A 12,504-nucleotide genomic window follows, 5' to 3' on the forward strand; every position below is an offset into this window, starting at 1 on the left:
GAACTGAGGTTGCTTAGCCTGTAGAAAATGAGCCTGAGGAGATCTCTCTCTCTACAACTGCTTGAATGGCAGTGGTGCTATGACATGGGGAGACAGCATCAAGTTGCACCAGGGAGGCTTTAGATTGGATATTAGCTAAACTATATTGTAAGGGTTATCAAACACTGGATAGGCTTCCCAGGGAGGTGGTTGAATCCTCATCCCAGGAGGTGCTAGAAGACACACGTGTAATAAAAATGCAGATTTTTATACATTTTATAATTAGTATTTCCTGGCAGTGGCATCTTTAAACACTGCTGTAACTTACTTACAAAATGTATTCACAGGTTCAATTATTCGGTTGTGGGTTTTACACTGCACACATAAAGACAGTTAAATGATTTAAGCACAGATGTAACCTTTCCAATACAGCAATTCAGATTGGAAATACAGGGGCTGTGATCTGTGGGTTTCCCACAAATGGGATTCCGTGGCAGATTGGCTTGGTACTCAGGACTTGCTCCTCTGTCTGGTATCTTCCCAGATGCTGTGGCTATAATTTGAGCAGTCCTTGGATCAGAGAGGGCTAGGGGACCTCTCTCTTGCTGTGCTCTCACACCCTGCTGTGGCCTTTGCTGGGATTCAGTTCCCTTGGAGCTTTCCCCCTTTCTGTCTTGGTCCAGGCGCAAGGCCTAGGTGAAGTTGGTCTGCTCAAGCAGGTTCTTCAGCTGCTACTTGGGCAGCATTTGGTTCTTGTTGCTGTCTAGGTGAGGACAAGGCAAGTTGCCTGACTTCTTGGCTGGTTTAAATAGTGTCCGAAGACAATCAATGCCCTTTGGTGACACAGAACCCTGATAACTGGACCTCTAAGATGGGGCATATCTGAACATGGCCAGGGGCAGACACGGTTCACAGCTGTGTTACAAAGTTAATTACACGTGGTATATGTTTATCTGGACCCCAGGAAGTGTCCAGGTTTGCACATTCACATGTGCCTACCATATTTATCACGTGCTATACATTTTCTTTGGGCATCTGGACCCAGGAAGTGTCCAGGTTTGCACATTTGCAGGTACTTAGCCCATTGTCTGGGCTATGGCATGTTTGGGGCTTTAACCCTTCAGGTCAACAAGAGATGTGGTGCTGAAGGACATGGTTTAATACCAGGCTTAGATGATCTGATCTTTCCAAGTGATTCTGTTCTTTTCTCACTGGAACTCATTAAAACGTGATACCATACACCGTAAGCGTCCTGAACTGAGAATTGCTGATTTTAAGTTATTATCACTTGAATTTATTTTTTACCATTCCATACAGCTCTCACTACACAGGACCTTGCATTTGTCTTAAGATTGTGAAACTTGGGAGGAAGGCACTCAACATGTTTGTGCAGTGGGGTTGGACCCGATGATCTCTTGAGGTCCCTTCCAACCTCTGATATACTGTGATACTGTGGTAATTACCTTTTTGTTCTTCATTCAGAAGCTACAGGTAAGACTTACAGGAACTAGCTGTACTTGAAATCAAAGATAAAGTAATTCAAGTTTCTTATCTTCCAGTAGTTCTATCACTGAGAAAATCCTGCCACTATCCTTTTTGTTCTAATATGGTAATACGCAGAGGCTGAGATGCTGATGATACAGCAGAGATGACGCCTGCTTACACTGACTCCTTATTATAGAAGTCACTTTGGTGCTGCCTATTTTAACTCAGTCTGACCACCCTACTTGCATTCACTGCTTCTGAACAGCAAAATCAAATTTTCACTGCATTTTGTGCCCTGAATGGCTGCACACTATCTCAATGGAGACAGTGACCCAGAGAGTAGGGCTGTTGGACTAGAAGCTGTTAATAGCATCTGATGAGTAAGTTACTAACTCATATGTGCACAGGAATGAAATCCGAACAGAAGCAAACTCACTTTCTGAACAGAATTTATTTACATAGAGAATATCAACCATTATGGCTCCCAGCTTGATTTCCTCCTCTTGCTGAGTCTCTATTCAAGCTACAGGAAGAAGCAAGTTAAAGCTTGAGTTTGTGCCTCCATCATGGAGCCTTAAAGTTACAAATCAACCTTCAGATCTCCTGGGACATCTTCCATTCCTGTGCTCCAGGACTGCAACAAGCCAACTGGTGCCTGGGCAGCTCACGCCAAGCCCCACCCCTGTGTGGGCATGGGGCCTCCCTCAGGGTAGAAATGGATACCTAAACAGGAGTGCCCTTGAGGGCCTCTGAGGCTGCCCACTTCTTGTCCTCCCGATAACCCTTCAGCAGCTGGTTGAGCAGCGTCTTCTCGGTGTCACGGCGCCGAACGATGAGCGGTGGGAAGGGGTTCCCCTTGAGCTCAATGACTGCCATCTTGGCGCGGTCAATGCTATCGCGGTTGGGGATCTGCAGCATGCGCGTGTAGCTGCCGGGGTGGGGCTGGAACCGGAGCGCTAGCACCTTGAACAGCTTGTGGATGAGATCCTTCTCCTGCGGGGCAGCACACTCAGCTCCAGCGCGGCGGCTGTGGGGGGCAAGGAGGGACTGGGGGGTGGGGGGGTGGGAGGCCGGTACTTACCGTCAGCCAGAAATTCGCCATGCGCATGGCGCGCTCATTGGTATCTCCCAGTTTGGCGTAGTCAATGAGCTGCGAGAAGGAAGTAGAGCCGTCAGCGTCCCTTGGCCGCCTGCCGCTCCGCCCCGCCCCGCTCCGCTCCGCTCCGATCAAGCCAGGCCGCTCACCCGTTCAGCATAGTCGCGCATCTCGTCGGCCCGCGCCCAGGGCACTTCGATGCGCTCATGGCGCACCAGCGCCGTCACCAGGTTGCGCAGCATGTCGAGGCGCGAGCGCGGGCCCAGCCCAAGCTGCCGGTACACGCGCCCATGCGAGATGGCGACCACCACCGACAGCCGCATCTCGCCTCCCTTCGATCCTCGCCGCCGCCGCCGCCGCCGCCGCCGCCACAGGGTATGCCGGGAAGCGTCACCTGGCAGCCCCCGCACGCCGCCACGCAGCACGCCGGGAGTTGTAGTTCGCCCGTACTGGCCGTCACGGCCACGCTGCGTAGAGGGGGACCGCTAAGCTGGGCGGGAGCTGGAGCCTGGAGTCGCGTACCGAGAGGTCTGAAGACAGCTGGGAAGCCGGGCCGGGCCCATCTCAGCTGGTCAGAGTGGGCCGAGTACGCCTCCGGTCCCCACTTTCCGTTCGCCGCACGGCAGTGACGCAATGCGCGGGCGCACCTCGGTTGTTTCCGCGCTGGCTGAGGCGCCCTGTGCCGGGCGCTGTAGTTCCCTGCGGAGGCTGGGCCTAGCGCCGTCTGCCGTCGCAGAGAGGGCTCCCTCGCCCCGCCGCAGCCAGCTCCGCTGCTGTCTGCGGTATCAGGGCACTCTCGGGGTGAGGATGTGTCCGTGGCGGCAGACCACCAGGGTGGTTTCTGACGGGAGAGAGGAGCATGTCCAAAGAAAAGTGACTCTGCAGGTGAAGGGTATAGAGCGCAAGTGTTACGAGGCGTGGCTTAGGGAACTGGGGTTGTTTAGTCTGGAGAACAGGAGGCTGAAGGGAGACCCTACCGCTCTCTACAACTACGTGATTGTGGAGACTAGGTTGTAGGTTCTGCTAGATAAAGCACTGGCTGGGTGAACGGGCCCAAAGAGTGGTGGTCAGTGGAGTTAAATCCAGCTGACGGCTGGTCACAAGTGGTGTTCTTCAGGGCTCAGTGTTGGGACCACTTCTGTTTAACATCTTTATTGATGACCTTGATGAAGACATAGAGTGTGTCAGCAAGTTTGCAGATGACACCGAGTTAGGTGGGAGTGTTGATCTGCAGTAGGGTAAGGAGGCTCTGCAGAGGGATGATCAGAGGGCTGGAGCACCTCTCATGAGGACAGACTGAGAGAATTGGGGCTGTTCAGTCTGGAGAAGAGAAGGCTCTGAGATGACCTTATTGTGGCCTTCCAGTATCTGAAGGGGGCCTACAAGAAAGCTGGGGAGGGACTTTTTAGTGACAGGACTAGGGGGAATGGAACAAAGTTGGAAGAGGGTAGATTCAGACTGGATTTAAGGAAGAAGTTCTTCCCCATGAGAGTGGTGAGACCCTGGAATAGGTTGCCCAGGGAGGTGGTTGAGGCCTCTTCCCTGGAGGTCAGGGCTGGATGAGGCTCTGGCCAGCCTGATGTAGTGTGAGGTGTCCCTGCCAATGGCAGGGGGGTTGGAACTAGATGATCCTTGTGGTCCCTTCCAACCCTGACTGTTTCTATGATTCTATGACTTGGATAGATTGGATTGATGGGCCAGTGTTAACAGGATGAGGTTCAACAAGGCCAAATGCCAGGTCCCGCACTTGGTCACAACAACCCCGAGCAACACTAGACTTGGGGAAGTGTGGCTCTCAGAGCCCAGATGTGCCCAGATGGCCAAGAAAGCCAATGGCATACTGGCTTGTATCAAAAATGCTGTGTCCAGCAGGAGTAAGGAAGTGATTGTCACCTTGTACTCAGTTCTGGTGAGGCCACACCTCAAGTATTGTGTCCAGTTTTGGGCACTTCAGTGCAGGAGAGATGTGGAGGTGCTGGAGCAAGTGCAGAGGAGGGCACCAAAGCTGGTGGAAGGCCTGGAAAATAAGTCGTATGAAGTGACTGAAGGAGCGGGGCCTGTTTAGTTTGGAAAAGAGGAGGCTGAGGGGAGACCTCATCGCTTTCTACAACTACCTGAAAGGATGTTGTGGAGAGGCTGGTGCTGGTCTCTTACAGGTAATTAGTGATAGAACAAGAGGGAGTGGTCTCAAACTATGACTGGGTAGGTTTAGACTGGATGTTGGGAAAAAAATTTTCACAGAAAGAATGGTCAGGCATTGGAATCGGCTGCCCAGGGGAGGTGGTTGAGTCAACCCTGGAGGTCTTTAAAAGTCATTTGGATGTGGTGCTTGGGAACATGGTTTTGGGGTGAAGTTTGTAGTTTGTATGGGTTGGACTTGGTGATCCTGAGAGTCTTTTCCAACCTGAATGTTTCTGTGATTCTGTGATTCTGTTCTACCTGTGGGTTGTAGTGAAGTGGGTGTCAAATCGCTTCTCCCAAGTAACAAACAATAGGGTGAGAAAAAATGACCTCAGATTGCGCTAGGGGAGGTTTAGATTTGTTACTAGGTGAAATTTCTTTCCTAGAAAGGTTGTCACTCATTGGAACAGGCTGTTGAGGGAAGTGTTGGAGTTACCATCCCTGGAGGTATTTAAAAGACATGTAGATGTGGTGCTGAGGGACATAGTTTAATGGTGAATAAGCAGTGCTAGGTTAACAGTTGGGCCTGATGATTTTAAACGTCTCTTCCAACCACAGTAATTCTATCATTCTATGCTGCCCCTCACCACAGATGGGGCAGGGTATGGAACTTCCCTCACAGGATGCTCCTGGGGCTGCGGAGGAGAGCCCAAAGGCCTGCCAGACTCCTTGTCTTGTTTCCCCCTTCTTCCCAGTACCAGCGGCAGGATTTCAGTCTTGTGTCCCTGTATCACCTCTACAGGCTGTATAGAAGCTGTCTACACTGACAGCACTGGGAAAGGCTGCTGGATCCAGCCTCCTGTAACCCACATGGGGCAGGAGGTGTGTGGAAGTTGGTGTGTGCTTTATTTACACAGAGACAGAAGCCTGCCCTATTCTGCAAGAGCTTGTGCCCCCATAGTCCTCCTGCTGTGTTTATAGTTCAGCTCCAAGAAAAATGCTGAAGGGCAACATGGAGGTTTCCTGCCTCTTGTTTTTCTTCCAGTTATGTCTGTATTTCACATAAAGGATGTATAACAAAAGCAGCTACCAACAACATAAGAAAAATATCTTTGTTATTATGAATACATCATAAAATCACAATCATTTTATACATATTTTAGTATTTCATACACTTCTATTAATAAAGTGAATGCGAACAGTATAGTTACTGGAATGTGTAATAGGAATAGACATAAGGATTTTAATGTGAAATTAACAAATTATTGTGACTTCACCCCTGTCTTTTGCTGCTTCTCTGGGGTTTAGCATATTATCTCTGAAATACTTCTAGAATGAAGATTACTCGAGATGTGATGCCAACAGTAACTCCAGGCATTACCTTAATTTCTTTCTCTCCTTTTACAGATTTAATCTTACTATATGGTTCTATTGTGCCAGTATTTTGCTTTTTGCAAAAAAGACCAGTTTTCTGCGTATGAAAATATTTTCCAAGCTATATGATTTCATTACACCCATTAACAATCAGCGTTTTCTCATCATTACACATTCTTGCAAATGCTTCTATTAAATATATTTCTGATATTAATACAATAAGAAACTCTTTAATATGCTTCTCTTATAATTTGATGTCTTAGCACCAAAATAATATTTCTAATAAAATTATACTTAGTATTTATGTGAAACAAAGTTGACGTGTGCATGAGCCTATTAATGAAACTAGTAAGGAGTGTAGATATTTCTACATTCTTGGATTCTTTGGGAGTTTGTTATTTTTGGGGCCAGAGAGTAATAAATAATTTACAAAATAATGGATTCTCTGGCTACCCAGTTACAAATCTTAAGACTGACAATGATTTCTCTGTTGTGGCTTTATAAAGGTTTGACTAGGCTGAAAAAAAAGTCACTTTTCTCAGAGTCCTTATGTATTTAGTCATCTTAATGAAACGTTGTTGATACAATGTATTACAGAAGTTACCCTACAATTAATTAGAAATAAAATGAGAAAGGTCTATGCAAAGATCTTAGCTGGACACAGACAGAAGGCTGAACCTTCCCAGCCAGCTGTGCTCAGAGGGGCTTTCCCAGCTGGAAGAATTTGTGTGTCATGCCAGCTGGATTTGGCTTTACCATAATGTCTCTCCTTGTGGCTGGGACTCACCAACAGCTTTGGGGCAGGGAGTCTGGAAAGAAGAGAATGAACCACAAGCACAAACCCAAGGAGCACTTCACTTTTTTTTTTTTTTTTTAAATGCGGTGAGCTTCTCTGTGGGAAACTCTTGTCTAGGCTGTGAAGACCAATGAATGATGCAGACTCTAGAAATGAAAGTTACTGAGGTTTCCACTCAGAAACATGTGCAAATGTGCCACGTTTTATGTTCATGAGTCTGTAGGACAGCAATCTGCACTTAGAGTGAAGTATATATTTTATTGAATTTTCTGTTCTAGTCTCAGGATTTCCCTTCCCTGGATAGATCTGTGCCATTGTTACCTACCCCTGAATTTGGTGGTCAAACTGTAGGAACTTCTCACTTGGTGTTTGTCAATATTTGGAAAAGCAGAGCTTAGAACTGAAATAAGTGCTGGTTTTAGAATGCTTTTTTATGTGGGCAGGAGGCAATAGAATTTACTCGATATGTAGGAAGTGACTCATCGAACTCGTCATTCAGTATCTGATGGTCAAAAAATCTGCAGCTACTAATTCTGTAGTGGGATTGACCTGATCCAGCAGGTCATAGGGTGTGGTGGCAAACATATGCAAGAGTTACAAGTACCGCATTTGATATTTAACAGATTTACTTGAAATTGCATATTCATGAATGATGTTATTTATACCTAGTTGCCTGCTTGAAATTAAAATAAGAAATAAATGCCTTGATTCATGCTGTCTTAGAGGTTTCTTTCAACCTGCTGAACATAAGACCATCCCTCTTCTGGCCACAAGTTCTATCCCCAAATTTCACTAATTTCCTTATTATCTTATTTCTAAATTATTCACTAATTATCCTTATTTCACAGGCCCATTTGGATCTGCAGCTGGTGGCAAAGCTCCACCCAGAGCAAAAGCCCAAAGACCACAGAGTGAGAACACTATCATTTTTTCTAACATATCTCAGTAAATTATTAATTGCTTTGCAAATACTGATATAACATGAAGAGAAATATGGAATGTTGCTGTTTTTAAAGCCAATGCCCTTGCCTATGGCATAATGACAGCAAGGAGTTTGGAAAACAATTACAGGAATAAACACATCATCTTAATATAAAAAGATATGAAAACTCAAGACAGCCAGCTGTTTATACAACATGACCTGTACCAGTGGTGTTAGGATTGCACCAGCTATCTTTTGAAAGTCCAGAGAATATGGAAGGGAATCCAAACCTTCATAGGCTATCTGAAAAGGGCCTGCTTACATTTTTACCAGTATTTATTCTATTAGAACATGCAAGGCCTGAAAAACACAGCAAAATAAGTTTTTCTTTGCATTTGTAACATAGACATGACTTAGCACTAAACATACCGTAGAAGTAGCAGCTACACAGATACAACATTGAATTTTTGTGCTTACTATCTTCTTTCATCATCTAAACACGGCAAAGTCCTCAGCAGCTGTGGTAATTCCAAAAGAAATGGTAATATACATCATCCGTGAGGTATGGTCTAATTTGTGCATCCAATTTTCCAGTGTAAAAAAAGGGCAATCCCTTTTATCCCCTTTCACAAATACAGAATCCCATGTGCCTGCCTCACCTTAGCCATCCTCGTACCAGTTGAATTTTTTTGTCATGTGCGGTCCTGCACCTACTCACATTCCTCATATACTCAGCCAAGTACAGTGCAACTCTGTATTCCAGGTCTGTGAATGCCATTTAGGATGCTCACATGTGAGATGGAAGCTCTTTGTTAACATGAAGCATATCTCTGGTCTGAATTTCACTTGGAATTCATCCTTTCATCAAGATAGACCCCTGCAGGAGGTCAGAATCTGACTCTTTTTGCAAGGCTGGGATTGATTCTGTGCTTGCCAGTGAGCCTGCTTGATGCATTTATGCTTAGTCTTCCTGCTTTATACATCCCCTTTTGCTTATCTCTATGTAATGTATCCAGCATGAATTCGTTCAGGAAGAGAACTGGCCTTCACACTGAGCAGAGGGAATAGTAATGGAAAAGTAGCATTAGTTTAGGGGGAACACATCTTTTTATCTCTCTTTGAACAACATTCTAGCAACACAAACCCAAATAATTTTGAGATTCCAGCAGCACATTTTTATCAGTGCTTCACTGTATATTTTTTTTTCCCTTTTCTGCTGTGGTGGGGCATGATAGAAGAAGATACTTCTCACTTAAAGCTGGCATTGGATGTGGAAAAGGGATCCAATTTTCACATTCACCTAAGCCTCGAGACAGTGGCTGGAGACTTGAGTTTGGTGGTATAAGGTAACTGTTGACCAAAGTTTTCATTATTGACGTCATTCAGATTTGATATTCAGATAGCTCTCTACCCCTGGCAAAATTTAGGTACTGGGTCATTTGGACATAGAATGCAGAGTAGGCAGATGAAAAGCTGTAGTCTGTGCCATTAGCTTGAGCATGCCTTAATTCTATTATATACTAAGAAGGTTTTCTTGATAGTCTAGGTACATCGCACAGTGCAGGCTTGAAGGTACGGAATTAATGCAAGGAGGTTACCAGAAATCACAAAGCTATAGTACAGGCAGCATGGCTGAGGAAAAGCAGAGAGAAAACTGGGAAATAATATATATATATATATATATATATATATATATATATATTTAAAAAAAAAAAAAAACCAACAAAACATTGTCAGTGCATTTTTATATTGAAGAACTCTAAAAGGATGCTATTTTTCAGTGAGGGTAGCTAAGGATGAGCTGCCTTCTGTATCCTGGAGCCTCTGGGTGTTGTCTGTGGTTTATAGTCTTCTCCAGATCCAAAATCTACTGTGTCATGATAGTTTGTAAATTCCTGAGGTAATGGAAACTCCTCTGTTGATGAATGAGTCCTGTGTCCAAACACTCTCTCTTGCAGCTCAGCGATGTCGTTTCTAATGTCTGCCATCATCAGCAACAGGAAATCAAATGAACCTGGTGGGCCCTGCAGTCACAAGGCACAGTTATTAAAATAATTCCAGCTCATTCTTAGTTTTCAAACAGGTTATATAATTATGCTTGAAGGGGTAACTCAGTAAAATACTGCTTCATATCAATTGCCCAAAGTTAATAGTTTATTTGTGAATTAGCTTTCTCAGGAAACAATTTTCAAAAGAAGGCAAATGTTTTTGCAGGCAGAGCCTACACTGACAAGATGCTCATCTCTTCTGTTACTTAATTCCTTTGCTCTATCTGCCTCCTAAGAGTATCTTGACACCTCATAAGAACAGAGGTGATGAAACTTGGTTCCCTGTGTTCCTTTTTCTTAAACTAACAGGAATTACATTCTTGGAATGACCAATCAATAGCTATTATTTATTTATTCCCTCCTGCCCCAAAGAAATGCTGTTATTTGGAAAGTATCTTTTCAACCTTGTGGCTGTCCATCACTTACTAAATATATTAGTATTCATCTACTTTTATTTGATTTTAGAAAATAATTTCTTTTTAGCTGACTTCACAAAGCCCATCAGCTGATTAATACTGAGAATGCCCTGTTGGACACACTCTTAAAAATCCTTTCCACCAAGGAGAAAACACCACAAGAAACAAATTTTTAAACAATTTATCTTGAAAACAGATTGTGAATACTGATCCTTCTCCTGATGACTTGCTTATAGTCTATAGCCTCCCCAATCCCAGAGAGAGGTAAGGGGCAGGATTTTAAAAGGTTCCAGGGATCAAACTCTCATTGGGAGTGGTGTCTGAACTGTACTAACTAGCACTCTGCATGGAATACTGCACTACTGCCTTCTGAAGATGTCCTGGCATTGTTGGAGGGCAGAGGTGTACATTCTGCCATCAGTGTCACAGACTGTAAGGGAAGGGGTGCATAGGCAAAACCACATGGACGAAAACAGGTAACTACTTTCTTTCCAAGAGCATTTTTTTTTTGGTGCATGTAAAGTATCTTTCACTGTGCTCTTGACACAGCAGAGGTTGGTTGGTTGTTTTTATCTTTAGGCTGATATGTTGTTAGTGGTCGACATCACTCTCTTGTGGAAATTCCTCCTGTGAGCAGTACTTACAGGTATCCCCTTTGGTCCTGGTGCACCTCGCTCCCCCTGTAATCAACAGCACCTAAGTTAGTTTGTTGTCGTTGAAGTTAATGAAATAAATTACACTTTGCCTCTGCAGCCTCTGTAACTTACTGTCCCCAGATCAAAAAATCATCAGCTTACTGTTGTTCAGAAGAAGACAAGAAAGTGAAGGAGGAATGCAAGGAGTTTGCCACTAATTCTGGTGGAAGAAGAGTTGGGCATTTCTGGTATTTCAACAGTAACAAGCAAACCAGTGAACAGGAGAAATGCGCAAAAGAGCAGTGTAATGAAATGGGATAAAACATCAATGTTTCTTCATGCAAAAGCCAAAAGAGTGGCAGAGGAAGGAAAGGAAAATGATTGACAGATAGCCTGGCAGGGCTATTTGCAAGACTTCTTAAGAATGGTAAGCACAAAATAGCAGAAAGATGGGGATGGGACAGCGGTATGTTTCTAGCTTAGCAAAGGTAATGAGGTGGTAAAAGCATGTATGTAGAGGACATGCCTAGTAGCCCTGCACTTCACATGTGCGTGTGCCTACATTATACAAAACAGTACCTCTCCTCACCTTGCTACCATCTCTCCCTGGGGCTCCTGGTGGGCCCTGAAAAAAAGACAAGAGAAAGTATTCACAAGGATGTGGACATTGTGGAGCAAGGGCCAATTGTGCAATGTATGATAGGAAATGAGAATACTGACCACAGGGCCCCGTCTGCCCTGCTTAATATGTGATATATCTGGAGATGGGCCCATAGGTCCCATTGATCCACGAGGGCCTGGCTGTCCAGGAGGTCCAGGTGACCCAGGAACTCCTTGACTTCCTTTTGGTCCTGGAGCCCCTGCAATTGACAGCAAAGGTTACCAACAAGAGAAGGTCTTCAGGACACTTCATCAGTGCAAGCAGTGAGGATTGACCATTTTTTGAACCACTCAATGGACTGGTTGTCCTAACATGCCCACATCCACAACACAACCAACACAGCAGTGTTGTGAGACAGAACTCCTTGTTACAGTATCTACAAGAGATGTTCACAAAACATTTGCACCTTACGTATACAAAGAAGCTGAGACTGCCACTGACAGTTGGTTAGGGATGCAGATTGGGCAAGAAAAGAAAAGAAAAGCAGAAATGGCTTATTTTTACACAAACAAGAAAAGATCAAGTCACATTTTCATATGAAGAAAGCATGAGAAAGCTCATGAGAATATTAGGTCAAAGGCATCTACATAGCTTGCACAGAAGCAAGCCCTTTTCAGTACTGGGTTGCACCTCTCTGTTGCCCAGTTCAGTAGTCAATGTCTTAGCAGCAAAAAAGGTTCTACTCTTCCACTCTCCTTCATATCCTTTTCAGTGGAGAATGTTAGTTTTTTAGGAAGCACAAAAGCAACAAAGCATATGTTTAGTTCAAGAGAAAAAATATGACAATCAAAACAGAAAATCGCACACCTGAAACAACATTTGCACAAAATAATGACCATTAAAGTATCACTAGCTGAAGTGATTTATAATCAGAGAGGAAAGTCCTTTTCTTCATGGTGAAAGGCATATGAAAGATGTAGAAAAGAGAGTAAAAAGGGTTTAGGAGGACAGAACAAGTACAGTTAGGGCTT

At 44.5% G+C, this 12,504-nt stretch overlaps 2 protein-coding genes across 2 annotated transcripts in view; both read right to left on the reverse strand.

Moving 5' to 3' along the window:
• Positions 1-1,905: 1,905 nt before the first annotated feature.
• Positions 1,906-2,883, reverse strand: MRPL17 (mitochondrial ribosomal protein L17). Its single transcript, XM_054397973.1, has 3 exons — positions 2,710-2,883; positions 2,546-2,614; positions 1,906-2,457 (listed from the first exon to the last, which is right to left on the reverse strand). The coding sequence occupies exons 1-3, from the start codon at positions 2,881-2,883 to the stop codon at positions 2,188-2,190; spliced, it is 513 nt and encodes a 170-aa protein (XP_054253948.1). The 3' UTR covers positions 1,906-2,187.
• Positions 2,884-9,563: 6,680 nt separating this feature from the next.
• Positions 9,564-12,504, reverse strand: part of CCBE1 (collagen and calcium binding EGF domains 1) — a 111,193-nt gene continuing 108,252 nt past the window's right edge. The window contains exons 8-11 of the mRNA XM_054398057.1: positions 11,593-11,732; positions 11,462-11,497; positions 10,882-10,917; positions 9,564-9,797 (exon numbers count right to left, since the gene is read on the reverse strand). Coding sequence (XP_054254032.1) covers positions 9,564-9,797; positions 10,882-10,917; positions 11,462-11,497; positions 11,593-11,732 — 446 coding nt within the window. The remainder of the gene's footprint in view (positions 9,798-10,881; positions 10,918-11,461; positions 11,498-11,592; positions 11,733-12,504) is intronic.

The sequence above is a fragment of the Indicator indicator genome, chromosome Z (assembly GCF_027791375.1).
Source record: "Indicator indicator isolate 239-I01 chromosome Z, UM_Iind_1.1, whole genome shotgun sequence".
NCBI classification, from domain to species: domain Eukaryota; kingdom Metazoa; phylum Chordata; class Aves; order Piciformes; family Indicatoridae; genus Indicator; species Indicator indicator.

Excerpts from the sequence above, each read along its gene's own strand:
- MRPL17 (XM_054397973.1), bottom strand. The coding sequence starts at position 2,883 with ATGCGGCTGTCGGTGGTGGTCGCCATCTCGCATGGGCGCGTGTACCGG. Across the intron at positions 2,615-2,709 it reads TGCGCGACTATGCTGAACGG|CTCATTGACTACGCCAAACT; the intron begins GTGAGCGGCCTG and ends TCCTTCTCGCAG. Across the intron at positions 2,458-2,545 it reads TGGCGAATTTCTGGCTGACG|GAGAAGGATCTCATCCACAA; the intron begins GTAAGTACCGGC and ends GCTGCCCCGCAG.